We start from the raw sequence: 25,317 nt of genomic DNA on the forward strand, positions 1-25,317 counted from the left end.
TAGTGAATATAGTTAAGACACAGTTCATGCTTTTGTTAAAATCTGGACTACTTGATAATGAAAATACATGTTTGTAGCTGAAGATACTAACTAGGCAGGTGAAGCAATAAACTCTGAATGTGTATTTTATACTGATATATCCTGAAGCCGTACATTTGGGGCCAAAGAAATCTCCTGACATATTTAGATATGCTTCTGAAAGAGGTCTGGTTGGCACTGACTAATTAGTAATTCTGGCTTTTAAGCACTAGGTATCATGGCTCTAGTTCCAAAATTGAGAACAGATGAGTGGAAGGCAATTTAGAAAGGTAGTTCAAATGCCAGGTGTATCGGTATTATTTAATGATTTTTTTACGGTTGGATTCGATGATCTTAAAGGTCTTTTCCAGCCTAAATGATTCTATGATTCTTAAACCAAAATAATATTTGGGCTTGAACTTAAGTTTTGTTTCAAGTGTTTTCTAACAATGGAAGCAACAGCCCTTAATTGCTTTATTTCTCACACAGTTTCTTATTGAGACTAACATGGAGTGCACTCAAGAAATGTCAGACACTTTCATTTCATAAAAGAAGTGAAGGTGAAATTAAGATGTGGGTTTTGCATATTACTCAGTGAAAGACGACGCTTTTTTTCCTAGAAAGTATAGCTTGATCCATCATATACAACTTTCCATGACATGTTCAATCACCTCTGCTTGGTGACAGGAGGTAGTTCCCACGGTAACTAATTTAAGACGTTTATCAGAACTGTTGCTTTGAATTAAATGGCCAGCCAGTGTACATGGTTACTAGTGTGGCATAGTCCAACTTTACTAAGAGGCAATTCTGAGTTTTCCTTACTCGAGGATCTCTGTGGCTAGCACCAGATGTAACATAAAGAGCTTTATCATCTTCCATGCATGGATCTCTGATCTGATGCTTACATTAGAGCAGACTCACACCCTGGGTGTTCATAATTGGGGAAGGAATTTTTGATGTTAGCACATGGACATTCTGCTACAAAATCCTACTAGCACAGTATTTTAAAGTTTATATTGATATTTAAACCACTAAATTCTTCTTTTATATAGATTAGCTTTTTCTTACAGAGTTTCTCTCTACCATCATGCACAGATAATGACTAGAACCACATTTGGAAAGCTGTAATATGCCTCTACAATCTCTTTCATTTGTGCTTTTTAAAATTGGAACAATTGTATGGTTCAGTTGGTTTCAGGTAATATTGCTGGCTGGGTTTGTGTTTTGGATGGGTTTGTTGTTTTTTGTGGGTTTTTTGTTTCTTTTTGTTTGTTGGTTTGTTTTTTCTTTGCATTGGCAAAGGAAAACTAAGAATTGAATGAAAGAGGAGAAGGGAGTTGTATGGCTACCTATGCTCTCATCAGAGACTGCAGTCAAATAGCATGCAGGATCTCCACTAAGAATACTACCTGCCATCCTTCAGCTAAATTCTAGTCTAATTTTCCTAGACCAATGCATATAACATAGACCATGTGAAATTTAAAAAAAAAAAAAAAATAGTACAACAACAGATTAGTCAGTGCTAAAAATCTGGGGCCTTTTCAAGGGTTTCTGAAAATGCCAGGGATTTAGAAAACTGCAATTTAACTGAGCACTGCAAATCTACGACCCACAGCTTTTGATCAGATATCCATACAAAAGCAGGTATAGATGAGATGACAAATGAACATCCTATCCACATCTGGTTTTTCAGCCTAAGTGAGCTGCATGTTTCCATTAGTATTAGTAATGAAAAAACTATTTATTAAATTCTCAGTGTTTAACTTGTCAGTTGTATCACACACTGATCAGACCAAAAGCATGTCAGTTTGTTTTTAAACATCACTTTTAAACATCACAGCTTAAATAGGGTACAGTAGGCACATACATAAAGTAAGCAAGAAAAATGCAAGAAAAGGAAAATTTACATCAGTTTCCCCTCTAAGGAAGGGCATTAAAAAAATAAAGTATTTGTCCTATCTGCAAAGCCAGAAAAAAAAATAAATTACATTAAGCTTTTCTGTAACATTATTACATTTCCTAATAGCTTTAAAAAAAATTGCAAAACTAAATATGTTTAAATACCACTAACAAGTATTTCTGTATGCACCAATAGCTTGATTTCCAATGGATTATGTCAAGTCTGACTGACTTTGCATTCAAATGATTCTATTACAAATTAGACTTAAGCAGTAGAAAATGTAGAAACTCAAAATATCAGAGAATTCACTCTGACCATGGGAAAGACAGATACACATGTTCAGACAGACAATATGAAAGTTTTAACTGTGAAAAACAACATCAGCAGAACTCTAGTATCGGAGAACCGATTGTTTTTTATCTCCCACCACATGGACTTCTTGGTGTCCGTGAGACACACAAGCTTCAGCTGAATCTGTTCGCATGTGAGAGCAGTGTCTTTCACACGTGCAGTCCCTGTGGACTAGGAAGACGTAGTGCATTTTTTACTTCAAAGTAAGGGCATTAACAGGTTGTCTTAGAAACACATAAAGCTGGGTAGACAGACTTGCAGCATTCAGTGGTCACTTGTCTAGAAAACACGGTTGCAGAAAAAACCTCAGAAGTTACTGGAGAGAGGATGGATTTCTAGATATGTACAGAAGCAATGTGGAAACCTGTAATTTCCTATCAGTGATTTTGCTACCAGTGTCACAGAAATGGTTTTGATTTCATTCCAAGAAACTATTCTAAGAAGAGTTAGCAGAATGAGCAGCAAATTGAACCACTGCAGCTCCTACTCAGTTTGTGTGGCCTCCATGTTTGCAGGTCCCAGGGGCTCTATTTATATGACCAAATCTCAGAAAGTTACTTCTATTTGTTTCTTGTTTATACGAGTCCAAGTTTCTTCATTAATGGGCCCAATGAAACACCAAATCCTTCCTAGATCCTTCAAACTTTACCTTGACAGATTTGTATTACTGGACATCGAATCAACAGCTTCCTGACACCCAAGACATTACGACAGAAAATTGCAATCTGTTAATACTATCCTTGAGGTTTATTCACTTTTGACTTCACAGCTGCACTCATAGGAACAGGGTAAACATACCTATGAGCACATTTTGAATAGGTAGAACTGTATTTTCCAAATTTGCCTACCTAGAATGAACCACCACAAAAAGGGACAAATTCCAAAATTTCAGCCTTGATTAACACACAAAACAGTAATTTAGCAGTCAGGCTGATACGAACTAAACTGAGCTAAATCAGAAATGCACTATTGGATCTTTCCAAAGTTATTACTGAATTCTCCAGTTTTATTTACTATTTTCAATATGATAAACACATTCTTAAACACATGTATGCGAGTATAAAAATGATGAAATGCAATTTTCTTCTCTCTTTTAATCAACAGATGTTACCACCATGAAAAGAAACACCAAGAACCAAGAGAAGTGCCTTGGAAACCAACAGGGAAATAGAACTATTACCTTTATAACATATTCCATTGTGAACAAGAGATTTATTTTTGCAGATTGACAGACTACTTCCCATAATTCTTTTAACATGCATTTTGTATGTCGTCAACAGTTTGCAGATTGACATTCTTTACAGTAGCATAACTGCCAGTAGTACTTGATGCTCCATACTTAAAAACACACTTTACAACTGATGTGTAATGCTGCCAAAAATTACGTAAACACAAATATTTCACCAAGAAAACTGATGTTCTCTTGCTTAATTCTACAATTTTAAGGAATGTTTGTTTGTATATCTAGAACTACTAAAGATCTGCTCCACAGTAGTTGTGGTCACTTGATATCCTTCATGCTTATGCAATTTTTTAAAAGTTTGGTTAAAACAGACTTGCATTGGGGTCACATTGTACCCTAGGAGTACAAATTGCATGACAAACCAGAACGTAATTCCAAGTAGACATATTTTTTGGGACAGTGGAGCATGGATTTTGTACACAAACACAAGCTGCCATTAATTTACTTTATATAATAAATGTATAAAACATTCCAGCAAACGTGCAATATGTAAATACTGTAAATAACAAGCGTAAGTAATAAAGTGTTTGGTATTAAGTCGTCCTGAGTTTACTTTCTGTTCACTGAATCCAGAATTTGATAAACAAGCTACCTTCTGGTAGCTACTGTCATTTAGCCACACTTAAACCTCTTTCCAGTAAGAGTTTGGTAGAGTAAGAAAGGTACACCCACCTTAGAGAAGTCCAGTAATTTGCACACTCTCTATGGATTTGTGAGGATGGACAGTTCTGTGTGTTCCATTCCTGCAAAATGCCCAGACCACAAGGCTGCTCCGAGTCTCTATAGCATTATAAATTCGAATCTTTTTTTATGACAAATGGTGGTTTGGGTTTTTTTTCCCCAAAAATCTGCAGTCTGTTCATGATACTGCAAGGCGATATAATCAGTAAATGTCCAATAAATCATTTTAGTATCATAAAACTTTTGAGTCAGTGAACACTTACTCAAGAAGCCTTGATACAGATTTCCCTTTCTTCCTTAAATCAGATATTAAATGCAGTTGTCATAATAAAATGGCTCAAACAGGAAGAAAATTTTTATGTGTGACCTGTAGATGAACCTCAGGTACTTTTATCTTAATACTGGCAGTTAGCTTCCATTTTATCCTCAATTCAAACCACAAATTGTAAAACAAAACCAAGCACGCCGCTCCCCACCCTGAGAAATAGCTAGGAGCTGGGTTTCTTGAAATTCACACTTAAGAACCTTCAGCATCTAGCTCTTTAGAAGAAAAAAGAAAAAAATGGCAGAAGTACAAAATCCCATCCTGAAACATGGCTGTATTTAGTAAGGGAGAAGTACATATTTTGTATTTGCTATCAGTGATCACTAAATGCTAAAGTTTAATTTCTCAATGGAAGTAATAAGTGTATAACGAGAAACTGGTAGTTAAAGGAATCTGCTGCTACAGGATTCACTTAGCTGCTCATCTGCAGTAAACGTGGGTGGAACTCTTGTGCTTCTCTGTGGTTCCACTGACTGAAATCAGATCGCAGCACATTACTTAACATGGGACTTTAAATTAGTATAAATCTTCCTTTTTGTAGTAGGACACCTGAAACCTGGTTAAATAAAAACTTTCTAGAAAATTTCCTTGTAAAATGAAAATAGTAATTTATTTAATGCCTTAATAAATTAATATAAATAAATTAATCCCATGGAAGTTTTCTCTAGATTTAGCAGAAGTCAGCATACTTTGACAGAAGATACAACTATACTATAGCAGATTTTTTTTTTATTTAGTCTTAGGTATAAGCTTACTACTTAAGCTAAAACAAGCCGTGGTGCGGCAGAGGGGGAAGGAGTCATCAGTTCTGTATTTTTTCATTCAATATTACATCTTTCATGAGTAGTATTTTAAACCTGTAAGAGCTTAGTCATCTGTATGACACACAATTTGTGTATTAATCCTGTGTTCACTCTTTCTCTTGGAACACAAATAACGGTACTGTGCAACTGTCCTTCCTGAAGGCAATTCCTGTTCTGTATTCTTGTATTCTACAGATTCTTTTAAAATACCATGGTGCTCTCCCCTTCCCCTCCTCCAAAAGAAACCCACTAAGGATAAAATAAATCAATCAGCCAGCTTTTTCCTCCTAGTAGAGCTGGTGAATTATTTAGCCAATAGATTACTTGCTGAAAATATACCTCAAGGCTGAAACTTTTAAAATCTGAACTGAATTTAACACAAATAGTTTTGACTTAGTATCACTTTACAGGAAGATTCCTAAGCTTAGTGAAGGTAAACAACCATACCCTTTTGTCTCCTTTCTGTTACCCTAGCAGCTCAAAGATAAAGATTTAAGACTTTTAAATATTAACTTTAATATGTAGGAAACTGTAGGTTCAATTCCTACTCAGCTATGAATCGGAAAGCACAAACCATCATGTTCTCAATCTTGTGAGTTATTTTACTTTCACTGGAATATTTTAAATGGTCATTCTGGCAGAGCATAACATTAGATTATGCCTAAGTACTTCCACTTCCGAGGTTAGTGCATAAAACCACATTTAAGATGGTTTGTCCCTAACTGCCCATCATTATCCCTCATGTATTTTGTCAAAGCATTCATAAAAGAAATGGAAGATATTTTTTTCCAGAGTCAGTGCTTGATCTGACCTGAAATATTATATATATTACTCTTTGTCCATGAAGTGAAACAGCTATTAACTTGCAAATTCCTAGCTTGTTCTTTAAAAGTCAAAACTATTGGTAATGCAATAATGCACAAAGATCCTGATTTCTGCATTTAAGTGTTCTATCTACCACTTGCCTTTTTGTAAGCAGGTTAAGTTTTATGACTGAAATTTTAGCACAAAACAGAAACCTCATTAATACAAACACAGCTGTCCTGCAGCAAGAGTCCCAGGAAACTTAATCTCCATCATGCAGGCTGCAGCACACGCAGAGTGACACTAGGATTCCTCCCTCCTTGGGAATAACAGGGTCCTCTATTGAAATGCATCCCTCTCCCAGAAGGGAGAGTAGGTGACAAATACAGAGGCTACTCTACTAGTCTGGAAGGCAGACAGAGGCAAAACCAAGGCTAAATAAATAAGAAAGTAAGTTTTACAGATCCAGTTTTACAGATAATGTCGTAATGCTAGTTCATACCAATGTTGGTATTAATCAAAATAGGAAGATTATCATGGTATCAGTTACATTACTGATCTCAGTACATTTACATTTCTAAGGCAGAAATGAAAGGTGATGTTCAGACAAACAGGCATGGATTTTTACAAAGCGTTCAATTTTTGTCCAAGAGCAGAACTTTCTACTTACTGGCCTTCTGTTAACTTTGAATTATATTACAGATGACTTGTCTTCATGTTGAACTATGCTCTCAGAGAACACTTTTGACAGGCTATCCATTCTCCTGAGTAAATCTGAAAATATTGTCTGACACCCACACAGGAACTGGGATTATAGCAAATTTCTCATTGATTATATCGCATGGATTTGAGTATTTTACTATTATGAGATACAAGATGTACATTTCACATTTAGGCTTTTAAGCTGACCCGTTTTGTCCTCAAAGTAAATGCTATATTACATGTACTTGTATCAGTGTGCTAGGAATTGACCACAAGACCAAAGGAAGACCAGCCAGAGACGTCCTATTAACATCAATCACTATTTCTCAACTGATTTTATACTAAATGTACTAGAACAAAAAAATTACTTCTTTGAATAACTGAGCATTTAAACTGATACAAAAACCCATTTTCACAGGATCCTGATGACACACACAGAGGTTTTGCTTGCTTAAGCTTTGAAATAGCGCTAAGAGCAATGTCTGTCTGGGGGCAGGCAGTTCTTTTAGTCTAGCAGGCTAAATACAAAACATCTTCAGTCCAAAGGCTGTCTAATGATACTAGGATGACATGCCTAAGTTACCAGACTCCCACTGAAAGTTGATTTAAATTAATTCACTAAGGGCACAATGAGAAGACCTCAGTTTAGTTAATGTAACAACTAATGTTTAGTACAGCACATAAAGAAGGAAGACATTAACTTTTGCAGTGCTTGTGAAAAAGCACTGGAAGAGTTTACAGATAAATTTATTCTGAGAGATACACTTTATTATTACAATGATGTGTGAGAAAATAGTTGATCATCTAATCCAATTAAAACCTTTCTATATTTTTTAATTAGATGACAGAAAAGCTAAAATACAAAATTTAACTGAAAAAGTTTTGAACATACTGAGGCATGATTTTACAATTTAAATACATCAATCAAGTACACCTTACGTATTTCAGGAGAAGCTAATTATTTTCTTTTAGAAATAAAATGAAGCATTAATGAGACTTCTCCAAAAATGCTTTACAGCATCTAACACACTGCTCGTAAACAGTTTCAAAGTCCTTTTCATTCCCCTAGAAAAGAACAGAGGAAAAATAACGTAAGAATAGCAATACTGGCTCAAACAAAAAATTTTTGCAAAGTAGTTTCCTGATGTCAGTAATGGCAAATAACTGACATTAGGGAAGAATAAGAACAGTACAAATACTTGGCGATAGTTTTTGCATACTTCTCCCTAATTTGAACTACCTGCAGCTCAGGAATTTCCACAGCCAAACACTGTGACTTTGTACTCAACAGTCCTGGATAAACTTCCCTTCACATATTTCTTTCATTCACTTTTTGAGCCCTTATAAGCCTTTTCTTTCTTTCTTTACATTCACAGTAACCCATCATGTTGAGTTTCACAGTATAATGAAGCACTGCGTGAAAAAAAAACCCACCTCTTTTTGTTTTGAACCTGCTTCCCACTAACGCCATTTGATATTCTCTACTTCTTGGGTAATGAATAGCAATTCCTTGTTCACCTTTTCCCATGATACCCAGATTTTACAGAACCCTACTGCATCTTCATCCACTTCTCTTTCCTAAACTGAAGAATGTTAATCTAATTGGTTGCTCTTGGCTGATATTATTCAACTTCTTTGACCATCTCTGTCCATGTCTTTGTGTGTATCTTTCCTGATTACATCCTCTTTGCAGGGAGGCTGACCAACCAGGGCTTCACCCAATATTGAAAATATAGGTGCACTGCATTATTCAAATTTAAATAATTGTTACAAGCATAAAGACATGTTTTCCTTTCCTATCCCAATAGTTTATATCGTTTTGTTAAGTCATTTAAAAAAAAAAAATGTTTACACTTGGCTTTGTATAAGATCAGATTATATGTCACATGTCAACTGTGGGATCTGGTATATACTATATAATATAGTATATATTATATACTATATACACAATTTTTAATCATGCCACCCAAATAATTTCTTACACATACATAGTATGGATCTTCAATGATAAGTTGTTTCTGTGGATCATAAGTTCCAAGTAGTTCAATTTTGGCCTTGCAGTCTTTAACTTGGTTGCTTTTCCTTTTCAGATCTCTGTAAAAGAGAAAATAAAATTTTCCCATGAATTTTTCTTCAGAACTTTTTTGGCATCAGCATGACATGCTCATGACTGTTTCTAGAGAACGCAGGAAAATAGTATGCGTCTGGACTCAGTCAATTCTGTGGACTCTCTATGCTGCTGCTTGTTTTCATTTGTCTCTTGTTATGTGGTTGGTTTTTTTTTAATTGAGTATGGAGGACGTATACATAAACTTAATTCAGAGCATAAACAAGCAGTCAGGCACTCGACTTAAGGCTTAACAGAACTTTGTAACAGTAAGTTCATCAACTTCTTCCTCAAATCAATCATTAGTATTTTCAATATCCACCTTTAGCTTGTATTGAACAAAAATAATGAAAATTACCTAGATATTTTTCCAGAAGTATGAGTAAGCTTCTCCCACCTGTTCAAAACTAGTGTTTTAAATTGGTATGCTGGAAGTTCTCTCAATACTGCCTCTAACTCATGTGAAGTCCTAATACATTCAGTTAACAGAAAATGGTAAATCGGTGAGCAAGACCTGTCTTCCCTTTGACACACTATAATGTTTCATCAGTTGTCACATCCTTTCTTCTGCATTGCCTCCTATTGATAAAACATACTGGTTCTGAGATGGTATTTTCCCAGTCTACTTACAAATGGCCGTCCATTATCCCAAATGTAGTTAAAATGTACCTCTCATCACCTTCAGATTAAAAGCAGCTCAGTACTATGATTTGCACAATGCTGAACAGCCAGATCATACTAAATTTTTTTAATATTACACATCTCCATACTAAATCATAATTTTACTTACCTAGCATTAAAAAAAAGGCAGAAAACCCTCTAAATACTTATAGTCATAAGCATAATCAGTTTTAAGAAATTAAATTCTAATTATTAATTAATTCTGATTAAGAAATTAATTTCAGATAGTTTAGAAAGACAAAATAGCAGTGAGACCACAATACTGGTTTTCCTTGAAGAAAAATCAGGACTCCTGTATTAACTAAAAAGTTATTGCTTGAATTTACAGAGTTTCAATAATTTCCCTAGCCTTTTTATTATTAAAAAAAAGTCTAACCATTTCCTTCAAGGCTTTCGGCATACCACTTAATGAACAGGAGAGGTCCAGGTGGCTCTGGTACTAAGGAAAAGGAATGTCCCAAATCTTCCTCTTCTGATATGACAGGCACCATCAACACCCAGAATCAGCTTGCCCTCCTAGTGCTATGAATAGGTGTTGCCAGGGAAAATGGTTGAATTGGGTGCAAGTTTAAGGTGAAACTCAAGTGTAGCAGTAGCAATATCCCTATTATAGTTGTGACGTTTCTTCTGCTCTACAGCGCATATCATATAAATTGTTAATACAGAAGTAAGTTTTCATTTAAGAATTCAAGTGAAAATAGAAGAAAGCCTAGTCACGTCTTTGCCTGACACGCTGCAATCAAGCCAAGCGTTATATACCTTTCATTCATGCAGGCTGTGTAAGAGAGGTCATTCAAAACATTCTAGAAAATTCAGAAAAATGATACTTCTTTCAGTTAAGTGGTGCTGCTTCTAAAAGTCTTTACGTGCTACTAATAGGGTTTTATTTGGGTTTTGTTTTGTTGTTGGTTGTGGTGTTTTGTTTTGGTTTTTTTTAAACCAACTTTACAAGTAATAGTCCTTACAAGCACTTTAACACTTGTAGTTTATTAAAGCTCAGCCCCTTAACCCCAATCATCAATAGGTAATTAAGTAGAAATTTTGCTAATGATATCCAAATTTTCACACTAGGCAGCTACTTCACCAAATCTTTCTTAAGTATAAATTGTCTCAAAGATGGACTTAATTAGAACATGGCTAACGGTAACAAACAAGATTTCCCCCAGCTAACAACCTTACTTATTTCAGAGCTCACTCTATTTCTATTAAAAAAGAAAAAAGAAAAAAAAAACCCACACCATATTTAACCCCTTCCAAGCTTCCACAGTGTCTTTTAGATCCCATGCAATTAGAAAAACAGATCACTGATCAAAAGACATTATGTCCTCATCCTTAACTATACAGGCATCACCTGCACATCTATAGCACAAAGTACACTAAATTTCCATGTCCTTAATCCTTGAGTGGCATGTATCACACAAATAAATCATTTAATTCTAGCTCATTAAACATATTAGAAGTAAATAATCCATCTATTAGGATATCATTCACACACACATACAAAAAAAACCCCAAAACCCAAAAAAACCCAAGACAAGCTAAGCAGTAAAATATGACATCTGTCTTCAGAGTGATTTATGAGACATCACTACAAGTAATCCATATGAATTTGTTCAGCTTCTTCATACATTACCTTAGATTGCTCTCATCCATACATAGTATATAATCAAAGGTCTGGAAATCATCTTTAGTAACCTAGAATTAAAAACATGTGCTTTAGCCTACAAACTGTGTTTGATTTATAAAAAGGGGGGGGGGGGGAAGTATTTCCAACTTTTGGAGTTCCGATTTATGAAAAGAGACACAGGTGGGAAGAATAAAATGGTATACCTTCATCAACATTTACAATAATTTAAGGCATTTTAAATATACTCTGCCATGATTATTTATCCACTTCTGCAGGTTTTACACAAAAAACCCAAGTTAGCTATTTTACCAATACTTTTTTTTTTTTTTTTACAAGTGACATTTCTAATGCTTTCCAATTACTAAAACTAAAGCAGGTTTCCAGTCGTAGCAGCCATGCAATAAAAATATAGACAAATTACTTTGCTGATAGGAAAACAAAAATGTAGGTAACCTGAAATCAGTTGCAATCCTTCCAATCTAGAAAGTTGTTACTACACAGAAAAAGATACGAAGTGAAATTCAAAGCTGAAGTATGATGGTATGAGTTACAATCTCTTAAAAACAAATGCATTCACGGTATTTTAGGCCATATAGGTTCACAAAATTTATATGATATGATGTGAAAAAATCTGGGATCTATTGTACATCTTCCTACCATCAGTTCTTTTTCTTTCCTGTAGCTTACTGACTCCTAAACATGAATATTAACTAAATTCAGAGATCCAAGTTCAGAGTCAGGTAGGCAAACACTGCAGATAAACCACTAACTTAAGTATTGATGTTATCTGTATCGGAATAAGGATGGCTGTAGATTTTTACCAGTATAATTATATGTTAGTTTACATTTAAACCTTAGCTTAGGGTAAAATCTTCCCAGACCCCACAATGCACAGTATGCTGGTATAAGATATCTGAACCAAGTGTCCATAATGAGGAAGAATAAATGGAATAAAATCTATAGTGAGTTCATGTTAAGACTGCATTTCATGCACAGTCCTATGTGTAGTATCATAACGAATAAACTTGGAAAGTTTGTTCAGTACAGGGTTTTCTGGCAGGTGTCTCTGGGAAGGATGGGCTAGAGAAATGAGTAAGCAAGTAAACAGACAAACAGGCAAAACACATTATCCTATAAGTCAGAGTTTTAACTTGTAAAAATTATTTACATATTCAAAAAAGTTTTAGATGGCAAAAACCCCACTTTTTTTTGTATAAACAGCAAATATATACTGATTAAGCTCCCATAACAGGGAGTAAGAAAAGACATATAGAAATTATCACCAGACTAAAGCCAGAAATGAAAAATTCCACACAAGGAGAATTGGGGAGGGCATTCAAAAAGAAAGGGTTAATGGTGAAAACTAATGCAGGCTTGTTTATTTTCACTGTAAAAATATTTGCTGTATTAATGCAGTGCCTTTGACCTACGAAAATATTTTTGCAGTGGAAATAGCTCTGTTTTCCTGGCAACTCTAAGCAGTACCTCTACAAGCTGCTTCTCCTTGCTCTACACAGCTAAACACTGGCCCCTGTGAAAATACGTGGGGATAGATTTCTTTGTAGTACAGACATATGTAAGAATAAAATAAAAAAAACAGTGAAGAGGAAAAACACACCCGCCACACTTCCCACACTCTCGGTATACTTGACAACTTGACAGTTATTATCCTATGAACCAGCACTAACACAGACGCAAATGCAGCCCTAAGAACAAGATTACTGGTTGGCTTGTGCTCTTAAGCCCTACAGTAATATCAGATACAAAAAGCTTAACTGAGCAAACTCCAGTGAACTGAAGATATTCCTCAAAACTATGAAAACTAGTATTTTGGGGGAAGAAATTGAGGACATAAAAATTTATGTACATTTTGACAGTGGAAAACTCAAGCAGTCAGCATTGGATGGAACTACACAGACAACAATAATTTCACATTTAAAAAATGCATATAACCATTATTAAAGACCATAAATGGAGAAACACATCATAATTCCAATTTATTTGTTAAATGTTTCCCTTTGTTTACAGAAGGGAAATCTCCTTGTCTCTGTCTAAAAACCAGAGAGATGCAGTAGTCCTCACATTTATCCAGTCATGAAACAATGTTTAATACAACCTTCCTCTAATCTCAATTTCATATTTAAGGCAAATGCACAGTATGAGTCATACAGAAATCAATTTTGGCCTCAGCAGGAATAAAAGTGAAACTGATTAATAACTATCTGTTTTGTGCATGAAGACTAAGAGCTTAGAGAATTTCAATGGGTGCATAAACATACAGCAACCTACCATCAACTAAAATGTTAACAAACTTTATATATAAATATATACATTTATTTTTATACTTCACTTTTCACTTAAAATTCAATTAAACGATCACTATATATGATGGCAGGATGTCACCAATTTAACATTCTCTCTTACATAAATCACTCTTGTAGCATTTATGTCAGTTTTGAATAAAAAAAGATACAATCCATGATTATCATAATTATGCACAAAATTACATGAAAGAAAGTGCCTTTCACTGGATGGGTAACAGTTTTCCACAGGAGTGAAGAGAATAATTGCACGAGGTAGTCATCTTATGACAGTATTTCAAAGGCAACAGAAGACAAATCCCTCCTATTTCTGCAGCTTCTGTATTAAATCTTTCTTAATCTGTTCTGAAACAAGTCATACACAAAATTCTATCCTTGAGTTTGTCTCTAACAGTGAAGCAAATACACTTCCACTTGTAGTAACCTGACCACTCTGAAAGGTCCTGTTCTACACTGTTGAGTCCCTCTCTTTCCAGAAGTACTACAAGACCATATCAGGTCCACACAGTTTAGAGAATCAGCAGAGACTATTTGACAGAAGTTTGAAAAAAAAAAATTGGAGTTACATAGTTAACATCAGTGCAAAATGAAGTTACCTGTAGTTCAGGGATTTGAAAATGTTCTTTATAAAAGAAACTGCTTGTCCTGGGATGTTTTAGACAAATTTTCATCCTGTTAGTCTTTCATTTTATTGTCTCATTCTTGTTAATTTCTGCTCCCTGGATATGTAACATTTTAGGCTCTTCTGCTTTAAAAATCTCTTCATTTGCCAGAATGTTTAAGCAAATGTCTTCACTAAAGTGTTTTAATTCCCTCTCTGCCAAAGGAGGATATATAGATTTGTTTCAAGGCAGAGGATCAACTGGTTTTGGATGCTTTGCTTTAGTTTAACTGCTCATAAACCACTCTAGTAACACCCAAGAACAGTTCTCAAGTTTCCAAGGCTTATCTTTTAAGAATACAAACATGTTGCACTACTGTGACTGAAACACTGACTGATTTGAGTACCATTTAGCTTGTATAATGAAAAATAATGCTGTTTGTAAGCACTGATAAATAGTAAATCCAGAACATGTAACAGGAAAAGATCACAATAGATTTCTTCTAGCAATTATTCTAATAGTAAAACACTGAAAATCTGAAATTATGTGCTCAATCCTATTTGTCTTATTATATAACAGAGATTAGCATCAGGAAAGGTCAGCAGAGGGCAACTGACTAATTGAGGGAATTTATTTTAAAAAGTTAAAAAACTAAACATGTAGTCTTTGAAAGAAAGTAAGTATGACCTCAGTAAAGTCTAGTAAAATTCTGAAGGGAACAGAAATGGAAGATAATAACAAGACTACTTGATCTTTTTGTCAGTACAAGAACTAGTGGCAAAAACTCAAGATAAGTAAAGGTCAAGCCCTAAAGGAATATCTTGTATCCAGAGAATAGTTAACTGAAGTAAGTTATGTGCATTTATTTGAGTGTCTGAATGATTTAAATAGATGCAGACACATTTATTTCCGACCTCTCTGGAATGCAGCATGGAAATACACATTCTTTTGTTAATGAAAACTGAGATGAGTTTTGGTAAAACCTAAAGGATTTCATGAAGTGACAGACCTGTCTTTGACTTAAGAATGCTTCAAGGGTACGTTTTCCTCTGAAGTTACCACCAACCGTGCTACTAATCTTGGGTTTTAGCATTCTAATTTCTTTTTAAAAGATCTGCAAGAGCAGAAGCTTTTTGTGATGGGTGAACAGGTATTCTACTTCTTTTTGGAGCTGCTAAATAAAAATACAATTCCTTGCTGAAAGAAGCATCACAGGTTAGTAGAGCAAGTCCATTTTTAAGAAGTATTAAAAAAAAGTTTCAGAAAAATGCCCAAAACACTAAACATTTGAAGGCAGGATTTTTCTGTAATGCAGAAACTGCTGCAATGCTTCCTGGTTATACTTCCAATGAAGTTTAATAACAAGAATCTCACTAACCTCAATTAGAGTTAGGCCACTTTGGAGTCCTTTGAAAAATTGCACATAGTATTTATTACTTGGTGCTTAACCATGCATTGGTCAAATGACTTCTGTGATTGTAATGGTTAGGGCTAAACAAAGCATGGGTATGAATAAGAACGAAAATATACTCTTTTCTACCTGCCGTGCTTTATGTGCTGTCTCAATGCCATGATTTCTTAGACAGCTTAAAGCCCTTGCATCTGGGTAGCGCCCCACGTTCCAGTCTGAAACAGCAGCACTGTCTGTCATCCACTGTAACAACAAAACAAATACATACACATATTTAAAGAAAACTAAAGTACAGTACCTGCCTGGCAATATGATTCATGGTAATGCCATGCTTCTTCATGCAACTCTGTCCTCGATAGTCAGGAGGGCTTCCTATTTCGTAAGTAGATGTCGCTGCACTGTCTATCCTCCACTACAGAAAAACAAATTTATATTTTTATGTTTCCCTTCTCACTGCTTATATTTCTACTAACTGGCTATGAGACGGTTATTTCTTAGGCAGGAACAGAAATAAATAGCTTACCTTATTTTCAACTTTTTCATCAGTTACAAGTTTTCTAAAAACTGCTTCAGCTATTGGAGAACGACAAATGTTTCCTATAGAAACAGGAGATTAAAGTGAAATTTCAGACGATTAAAAACAAAAATTCAGTAACTGTGGATTGTCAGCATAGATCAAATTAAAGATTTTTATTTACTTAGGCAGAATGTGGTTTGCTTATGTTATTATAACCCAAGAGATTCTGCAAGGGTGGAAACCCAGAGTCCTGCACCTGGGCTGGGGCAATCTCCAGTATCAATACACGCTGGGGGATGAATGGATTGAGAGCAGCCCTGAGAAGGCGGACTTGGGGATACCGGTGGGTGCAAAATTGGATATGAGCCAGCAATGTGCGCTTGCAGCCCAGAAAGCCAACCATATCCTAGGCTGCATCAAAAGAAGTGTGGCCAGCAGGTCGAGGGAGGTGATTCTGCCCTTCTACTCGGCTCTGGTGAGACCCCACCTGGAGTACTGCATCCAGCTCTGGGGCCCCCAGTACAAGAAAGACATGGACGTGTTGGAGCGGGTCCAGAGCACGGCCACAGAAAAGGTCAGAGGGCTGGAACACCTCTAAGTGAGAACTGGGGTTACGCAGCCTGGAAAAGAGAAGTACTGGGGAGATGTTATTGCGGCCTTTCAATATATAAAGGGGGCTGTAGTGACAGGACAAGGGGCAATGGTTTTAAACTGAAAGAAGGTAGATTTGTATTGGACATAAGGAAGAAATTTTTTTTACAATGAGGGTGGTGAGACACTGGAACAGGTTGTCCAGAGAAGTTGTGGATGCCCCATCATCAGAGGTGTTCAAGGTCAGGCTGGATCGGGCTTTGAGCAACCTGATCTAGTGGAAGATGTCCTTGTCTATGGTAGGGGGGTTGGACTAGATGATCTTTAAAGGTCCCTTCCAACCCAAACCATTCTATGATTCTATACTATCTATCAGTCTCTTGAAATGCATATTATTATAGAAAAAGATATAACTTATTAAAATAAATAGAACGAGTATTGTGTAAGCACATTGCTCTTTTCTTCTCCTCCACAAAGAATCTGTGATCACAGAAGACCAGGCAAAATTACGGAATTTAAATGGCAGCAAGTCATCTTTATCTTCAAATCTTCCTACACACTGGCAAATTTAAACTAATTCTTCACTGGAGAATCATGAATATTTGCCTGAGGTACTTACATTACTACCTACCTGTTAACAAAAACTTTTGGACAATTCCAAAACACAGCTGCCACCACCACTATGGAACCAACGTAGTGAAATGGCTGAACAACCTGTAGTAGAAATGCTCCTGACCACTGACGTGAAGTCACTACAAGTCAAACTGAACCCTCATCAAGAGCAGCTTCCAGATACCAGTTCCAAAACCCCCAAAAAGAAATCAATTACACAAGCTCTAAAAACACCTCAGGAAAAGAAATTTTCCAAATTTTTTGGTTCAAAATATGGAGGATTAGGAACAAAACGTACGTGATGGCAAAGCTGAAGTGCTGTCAGTCAGCCAACAAATAGTTAAGGTACTTAATACGTCATCAGTCTTCCCTTCCAATGGCCTCCAATTGCACTAGCCACTTGATCTGACCTTATTTTCAAGAAGAACCTATTTCAACAATGAAGTAGTGCCCCAGTGAAAACTAGAAATAATGGTTCTACAGCATTTTGGCTCCACTGCTGAAGCTGTAATTAATTTAACCATCTACGGTAGACCCCTCAAACATGCATGCAAAAATACATATTATTTGAAAAACAACGAAACATCTCAACAATAAAAAGTCTATTCAACTATTACTTGAACTCTGATACCTTTTCATCCTTCAGAAATTCTGAGTAAGTAGATGGATATTCATAATATTTGATATGGCACCCAGATGCACAATAAATCATACAAAGAATTCTTCACTTTCCATCAAAGGGAATGTATGACTTTGCTCATTTCTGACTTTTGAGCAGGTAAGTATAAAATATCACAAACGGCAACACTAATTTCTATACCTTTAAATAAATCACTCTTCTACTACCGGTTAAATTGTTTCCAAATCTCAAACAGTAAAAAAATGAAATGCCCATGAACAAAGCTAAATTTCCGGCAGCAAAAAGAAATTTTCACATCAGGCACTTAGCCTCATTTTCATGCCTATATTTTCAAACAAAGTATCGAGGTAGATACTTCACTGTTAAAGAGAAAGAAGCTGCTATCATCTGGGCATTTAATAACTTGCTGTCAATCATGCCAACTATATTAAAAACCAAAGTGGGAAGTGAACCACTGAAGTCATACAAATTCGTTGTCAAAGATTTAGAGAACATCAAATTGCTAAGTGGGCAAAAGGAACTGGCTAACCATTGGGAAACTGATCTTGCTGAAACATTAAGTGAATTTTGATGGCAGTAGATCTTCTTCCAGGAGAAAACATACTATTTCCTTTGTTTGAACTAGTTTATTCCAAGTAGAGAAACTAAATCGGTCTTGGAAGAAAAATAAAGCAGGAAAAACTTGGTTTTATTTATAAAGTAAGTGAGAAAACAGGTTAGTACTTATTAATTATAAAAATGTTAAAGAATATGGTAATAAGTTTAAAAATAAATCTCATTTCTTTAATTGAGTTAAGCATTAAACAATATAATTTTAATAGGAAACAGAGGGAACATGGTAACATACAACATAAGACAGAAAAGAACCTTCATAATCAATAAGCCCAATCCTTTGATACTGCAGGCATATACAGCATCACTTCTCTTACAAACACATCAAGCTCTCTTTTAAAAAGCATCATCTATCTTAAAAGGCTATTCCAGATCCTCATTTCCTGTGGTAGCCAGAAACCTTCCAATTCCCACTTAGTATTTATCCTTGGATGTCTATGCTCATCTGATCTTGGTTAACATCACCTCTATCTTAAAAACCTTTATTTCCTTCAAGAGATACAGAACCCTTGTCAAGCACAGCTGTGCTAAACTAAACAAACCAAGATCTCAGTCTCCTCATGAAAATAACTGACCCTTATCTAATCACTCCAGTTAAGCCAACTCTGCACTTGTTCTAATTTGAATTTATTTTTCTTGAATACTGACAAATAAAACCACAGACTACACTGCAAGAAAAGTTTTTACCAATTTGTTTTATAAAAGAAAAAAAAAGTCTGAAATACTTACTTAGCTCTTTTGAATATAACCTGAGATAACTTCTACAATCACATTTGACTCCTTCATGAGTACCAAATTTGTGATCATAATCCCCTACTTCTAATTTGTTCAATCCCTCTCTTTCTCTGTTGTTTCAAACAGGTGACCTTTAAGTTTTCTTTCTAAACTATTAAATTCTGTTTCCATTACACCAGCTGTTGAGACCATCCACTTCTTCCTGTACAATATTTTTCCTTTGTATGAATGATCCCATGCAACTGTGCATGAACAATAAGTTTCATTACTACACTCAAAATTTCAGTAATAAGCAATGATTAATACTATTGGTCCCAGTAATTCATTAACTAGCTCCCAGAATTTCAAAATAGTACTTTTGAAATAAATCCTTCATGGCTTTTTCTATTTGTTTAACCTTCTGCTTTACCTGGATTGAATGACTTGTTCCAAATTTTCACTCTTCTACAACCTGCTCACTACTTAAAATAAATGCCATAAATATCACTTTGATGATATCAAATATCATCATGAATGGCACCATGATCACTGACTGATTAACTACCACTTCTAGCAATAACTAGAAATTGCAGTTATATTATTTTTGCAACAAACACGTAACCTAGTTTGTGACTTAAAAATTAATGTCTTCCATGATGACACATTCCAGATGTTACCGGAGGTATTAACACTACTACGGAACTGCAATCACCATTCAAATCTATTCTTGGGGACTATGGACAGAATCCCAGGACTGACTTAATAGAAGCTCTTTTCTCCACATACTCTGCAATATTATTTTCATCCTAACCAACTCTGTTTACCTATGCTACTCCTTGCAACTGTTATAATTCATCTCATCATTAATGTAAAGCCCTATCTTACCTCACTGACATAGGCAAACTTCAATCCTTGTTTTCCAGTCATCGTCCCTTTCCCACTATAATTTATATCAATTTAATATCCAGTTTTACATCGCCCATCTGTCTTTCCAGGCTTTGCTGAGGTTCCTCACAGATGCATGGTTTTTCCTAAGTTATGGATTGACAGCCGTAATTAGGGAATGAAGGGGGAAAATCTCACAAAAAGATTCATAGGGATTGTGAAGAAATTACCTTCCTCCTTGGACTTGAATATATTTTCCTTAAATCTTATCTACACCTTATCTTTGCTCCTCCTCTGGTGTTCCTTTCTCCTTTGTTGTGTTTGTGACTGATCTGATCATGCTCTTTTTATGTAGAAGATAACAGTATTAAAGTTCTCTTAATCTCCATCTTCTCCCTTAATTTTTTAAATTTCAAGCTCTTTGATTTGTAGTGACATCTTCAATCATAGAAAACTAGTACCCAAGGTACCCAGACAGAGTCTGCCCATTGAAATAAACCCTACAAACATCTCCAAATACAATGATTCAAAGATAAGAGACTTAAATTTCAATCACAGAATCAGTACTGGAACCATTTGTTGGTCATTTTTACGGAGTCATGCCTTCTCACTCATTTGCTAGGGACAAGGACTCCACTGACTGTTATCCAAGTCAATGCTTTAATTTCTTGAGCTCTTACTCCACTCTCTGCATTAATCTTTGACCCATTCCCATACAGAAATGGAAGCATTGATTCTACTGACAGAAAAGACAACTTAAATCCGTTTCATGCTCAGGTCTATAGCTCATCTCTAGGTACTGTTGATCTAATCATCTATTCTCTCAATCATTTTTGTATCTTCATTGTTCCTTATTCAGCTCTCTAACTCCTTGAGACCTTCCCCAAATGAAAACAGATGCTTTTCCTTTCTTCCTTTGGTTTTCTGTCTGTTGTTTGTAACAGAAGTTTTATTAGCTTTCATCCTCTCACATTTAAAAACCTGCTTTTAACTCTACTTACCTTTCCATGCATGGTCAGTTCATCTGAGTGACTGTAATACTGCTTCCCAGTCTCATTTGCATCATTCATCAGGTCTCCTTCATAAGCAAGTGTTTAAAACTTACTACTCACTCTATTCCATTCTGTACTCAAATTCCTGTCTGAACTGTCATCATGATTCCTAGTTCTTTCCAGTTAAATCTATCTTGTCACACTTAGCATCCAATTAGCTTTGTAAGGAACCATTCAAGGCTCTGATTTTAGTCCAGATTCCCTGGCCTTTCCATTCACAGTCAATTTCACTGAATACTTACACTCTTTATCTGAAACACCTAAGTATATAGCTACCTAAATGACATCATCTAACTTCCATACATCCCCCCACTACCAACACACAGTGGGATTTTTCTCAGTAGTCAAATATTAGCCTCTGTGTGTGTATATATCTAAGCAGAATGCAATTTTGGCTCAAGATATCTAAATGGGGATGTCTACAGGAGCACTAGGTTTCAAAGTGCCTAGCCAGTCAAGGTTTAGTCAATATAATAAATGTCAATAGCAATATGACCTGCCAGGGTTCATGGTAGTCAAACCATCAGCTAATTAGCTGAATGTTCACATTTAAAATTTTTTTCCCTGCAGCGAGATTAATTATACTGAGTTATAAACTACTGGAACATTATGGTTTTATCAGCAACCTAAAGGTTCCCCAATAAAAATAAAAGTTTTCAACACATAAGCACCTACTCACAACCATCAGTCTCTAACATTTTAAGCATACATCTTAATCTTATTTTCCAATTCCAAGATCACTTTTACAACCATGCTTTCAACTCTCTAGTACTTCTGCAGCATTCTGAAACACAGATTAAATAAGGCATTGTATTCTTACAGCTATCTTAACAATACTGCACAGAAGAAAGGCATTTTCCTTACATTTATCTAACATTTTCTTCTTTATCCAAAAAATGGCATTATTTCTTTTTGTCAGCTTGCTAAGAACCCTCATTACAGCAGCCGTTTTTCATGACTTCTTCAACGTCTCATCCCACCTATTGCTTTCCCATTTTGCAGCTATAAATGGCATTTTGTCCCACAAAACCTTGTATCTGGCTATATCTAAACGCACATAATGGATTGTGACAACTGAACTAGGAAACTCAAATCTCTCTGTGACTGTAACCTAATTTCCTCATACCCAACAAATTAATTGTCTTTTTAGAAATGATTTTATGCAGTCTAGATCTCTGATGGCAATACTCATACTCAGTGGTTCACAACAAGCATCAATTTTCTGAGGATCCAGCCAAAAACACTTTGCTTACTGTTCACCTGACTTACAACTGTTCCTCCACACATGGAGGAGATCAGTAAGCCAGTGCCTGGTCTAAGATGCCCATGCAGCTTGTTATGTTATAGCGGACAAGTCATCAGAGAGAAAGAGGCTGACTTACATAACACAGCACCATATTAAGCTCATTTCTGGAGCTCAACCATTAATTAGATGAGCTACGTAAGTGTAAAAAGAGCAAACTGCATTTTGGTTCACCTTCAGTTTTAATTATTTCTTTGCCTTAAATGAAAAAAAAAATTTTCCCGGTGCCTTTTTATACACTGTAATTACATATGTTGCTGAGTGCTTCATTTATTTCTCAGTGGTGAGGAACCCTTATCATTAATGTAGTTATGCACATTAACTAGATTGTATTTTGTTGTGTAATGAATATCTGCTTATCTCATTACAAAGAAAGAACACAGTCAATAGATATTTCAGTAATAGGTTTCTTTCAAAATAATGTAGAAAGAAAATGTAATTTTTCATGAAGGCTTGTACTTTCAGGGAACAGCTCTCACTGAATGTGGCAAACTTCAGAATTAATGTGCTTCATTTACCAGCACAGAATATTACAGATAAATGCAGTTCTAGAAATCTGTTTAGTACTCTTTTTAGCAATAACCATAGGTATTATTTCTAACAAAATTTAGGAGGAAAAAAAATCTATTAAGGCATAAGTATCACTCTTCAAGACTAACAAAAAAAAAATTAAGCAAACTTAAAGCAGGAAGAAGAAACAAGTTGCCTTCAAAACTTAAATGAAAAGAGTATATATTTGACTGGAAAAAATAAGCGCTTATCACATCAATTAGATTTTATGTCACACGCCACATACTGTTATGGTTATTTTTGCATAACCCAGTAACATAGAAGAGGAAATTTAAAAGGTATTTACAACATTTGTTTAAAAAAAATCCATCCCATTAACATCGATCCTGACTTGTTCACCCTTTCCTCAAGCTTAATATTAATAATTTCACTCCACACCTAAATTATTATATTACGTTCCACTAATAACAGTTCCTCAGGGACTCAACTGAATTTGGAACTTGTTACAGTGCAAATCACCATAGTGGGCTTACAGACCTATACACATGAATCGTTTCATGAAGATTACTACTGCCTTTAGAACATAGTGTTTTGAAAAATTGATGCATATTAATTAGATGTTTTTATACAAAAATGTTTGTCTAGGCCACTGGCTCCCAAACATACAGCAACTGATAATCCCTTACTAGAGAATGTTTTCCCCAAATTATTATTAGGGGCTGATTTTACTCTAATGTAAAAATCAGAACATATTTCACAAAACTAAACTTGTGTTTTGCTATTCAATTAATCTGCATTTCTCGTATTACAACAGAAAAGCAGATAGCAAAAAGAAACATACTAACCAATGGTTTTGTAACAAAACTGGCAAAATGCCAGGGATTCACAGCGATTAACTCTCAGCGCATAGGTAAGATTATAAGGGCTAGGTAGTAGCTAATGTCAAAAGCCCTCCTAGACCAGAGCAAAGAGCCATCTAGCTTGTTATCCCCAAAAGGGAGCAGAAGGAGATGTTCAGAGAAAGCATGTACAAAATGGGGCACGGCTCTGTAATCCATGTAGTCAGGTTACCAATTTGTTGGTTGTGAAGATGCAGAAGATCGTCTTGCTTATCAGTAATCAATTGTCTTAAGCTTCAGGAAAGCACCCAAAGCCTTTCTGATCCCATTTACACTTCTATTTTCCATGACTTCTCGTGACATGAGATTCACGACTTAAACACACAGAATATCTTTTTTTTTAAAAAAAAAAGTTTCCTAGTTCTTCGTTTAGGTAACCCTTCAAAAAAGTCTTACTGTTTTCACTCCTTTTCATGATGGCCATAATTTCATAGACCAAAACCATCTCCACCAAGTTCTTTTTCTTACTTAAAGCCCTAACATATTTTTCCTCTTCTTACAGAGACTGTTCCATTAACTTCAGTCATTCCTGCCACCGTTTCCTCTCCCTTTTCAACGCCAGGCGCCCAGGACCGCAAACCGCGTCCACGAGGCACCGCTGCAGCCGTGCAGCGCCAGGACGTTTGCCGGCGGGCCCTCCATGCCCTCCTTGCTGTTCTAGAAGCTAGGCACTGAGCAGCCCGTTTCAGAAAGCTATTCACACCCACCACTCAGTGCTGCTCTTGAGTAGCAGTAGTTAGTTCAGAGCTCACGCTGGTTTATGCGGATTTAGGAGCCGCTCTTCCCCACACATAACCTTCGCGTTTATCAATACCGGATTTCGCGTGTTACTTCCTACTGGTTACTCCGACCTATCGCAAAGGCAAACGGGAAGGAGATGGATACTCCTTTCTGCCTCCCTTCTCAGCTACTACTCCGGCCCTGCCCGAGAAGGCAGCCATCCACAGAGCCACTCTCGAGCGGGACGCCTGCGGTTACCGGGGCAGGCCTACCCGCAACCCCGCCGGGCGGGACCGGTCCCCCGGCAGCAGCCCCCGCCTCGCCGCGCTCCCGACACCCCCACCCGGTGCCCCCACCCGAAGAGCGGCGGGAGGAGGACGGGAGGAGGCCCGCCTCTCCCCTCGCCCCGCTCACCCAGGCACACGAAGAGCACCGACTTCACCTCCCCCGCCGCCATCTTCGCTTGGGGCCAGCCAGCCACCCGGGAGGGGACCTTCCCGGATGTCGCGCCGCCTGCGCCTCGCTTTACGGCACCGGCCGTTACAGCCGGCTACATTTTTTGCCTGATTTGAGAAAAAAGGGCCAACTCTGAAACTCTGCCAAGCACAAGTGTATGCACTGGGGGGGGGGGGGGAAGACGGGACGGGACGGGACGGGACGGTGCCGCACGCGTGCGCGGGGGTGGC

General features: G+C 36.4%; 2 protein-coding genes across 3 annotated transcripts in view; one reads left to right on the top strand and one right to left on the bottom strand.

Annotated features, from left to right (window-relative positions):
- Nucleotides 1-1,803: 1,803 nt before the first annotated feature.
- Nucleotides 1,804-25,200, bottom strand: ACP1 (acid phosphatase 1). Of its 2 annotated transcripts, none has more exons than XM_072855123.1 (6): nucleotides 25,046-25,200; nucleotides 16,100-16,173; nucleotides 15,706-15,819; nucleotides 11,249-11,310; nucleotides 8,816-8,921; nucleotides 1,804-7,892 (listed from the first exon to the last, which is right to left on the bottom strand). In XM_072855123.1, the coding sequence occupies exons 1-6, from the start codon at nucleotides 25,086-25,088 to the stop codon at nucleotides 7,815-7,817; spliced, it is 477 nt and encodes a 158-aa protein (XP_072711224.1). In that variant the 5' UTR covers nucleotides 25,089-25,200; the 3' UTR covers nucleotides 1,804-7,814. The 2 variants fall into 2 exon arrangements, with proteins under 2 accessions (XP_072711224.1, XP_072711223.1); XM_072855122.1 differs by lacking the exon at nucleotides 15,706-15,819 and adding an exon at nucleotides 15,875-15,988 and having other exon boundaries at nucleotides 1,809-7,892; nucleotides 25,046-25,199.
- Nucleotides 25,137-25,317, top strand: part of SH3YL1 (SH3 and SYLF domain containing 1) — a 50,998-nt gene continuing 50,817 nt past the window's right edge. The window contains exon 1 of the mRNA XM_072855118.1: nucleotides 25,137-25,242. The gene's annotated coding sequence lies outside the window, so the exon portion shown is untranslated. The remainder of the gene's footprint in view (nucleotides 25,243-25,317) is intronic.

The sequence above is a fragment of the Ciconia boyciana genome, chromosome 3 (assembly GCF_034638445.1).
Source record: "Ciconia boyciana chromosome 3, ASM3463844v1, whole genome shotgun sequence".
NCBI classification, from domain to species: Eukaryota; Metazoa; Chordata; class Aves; order Ciconiiformes; family Ciconiidae; genus Ciconia; species Ciconia boyciana.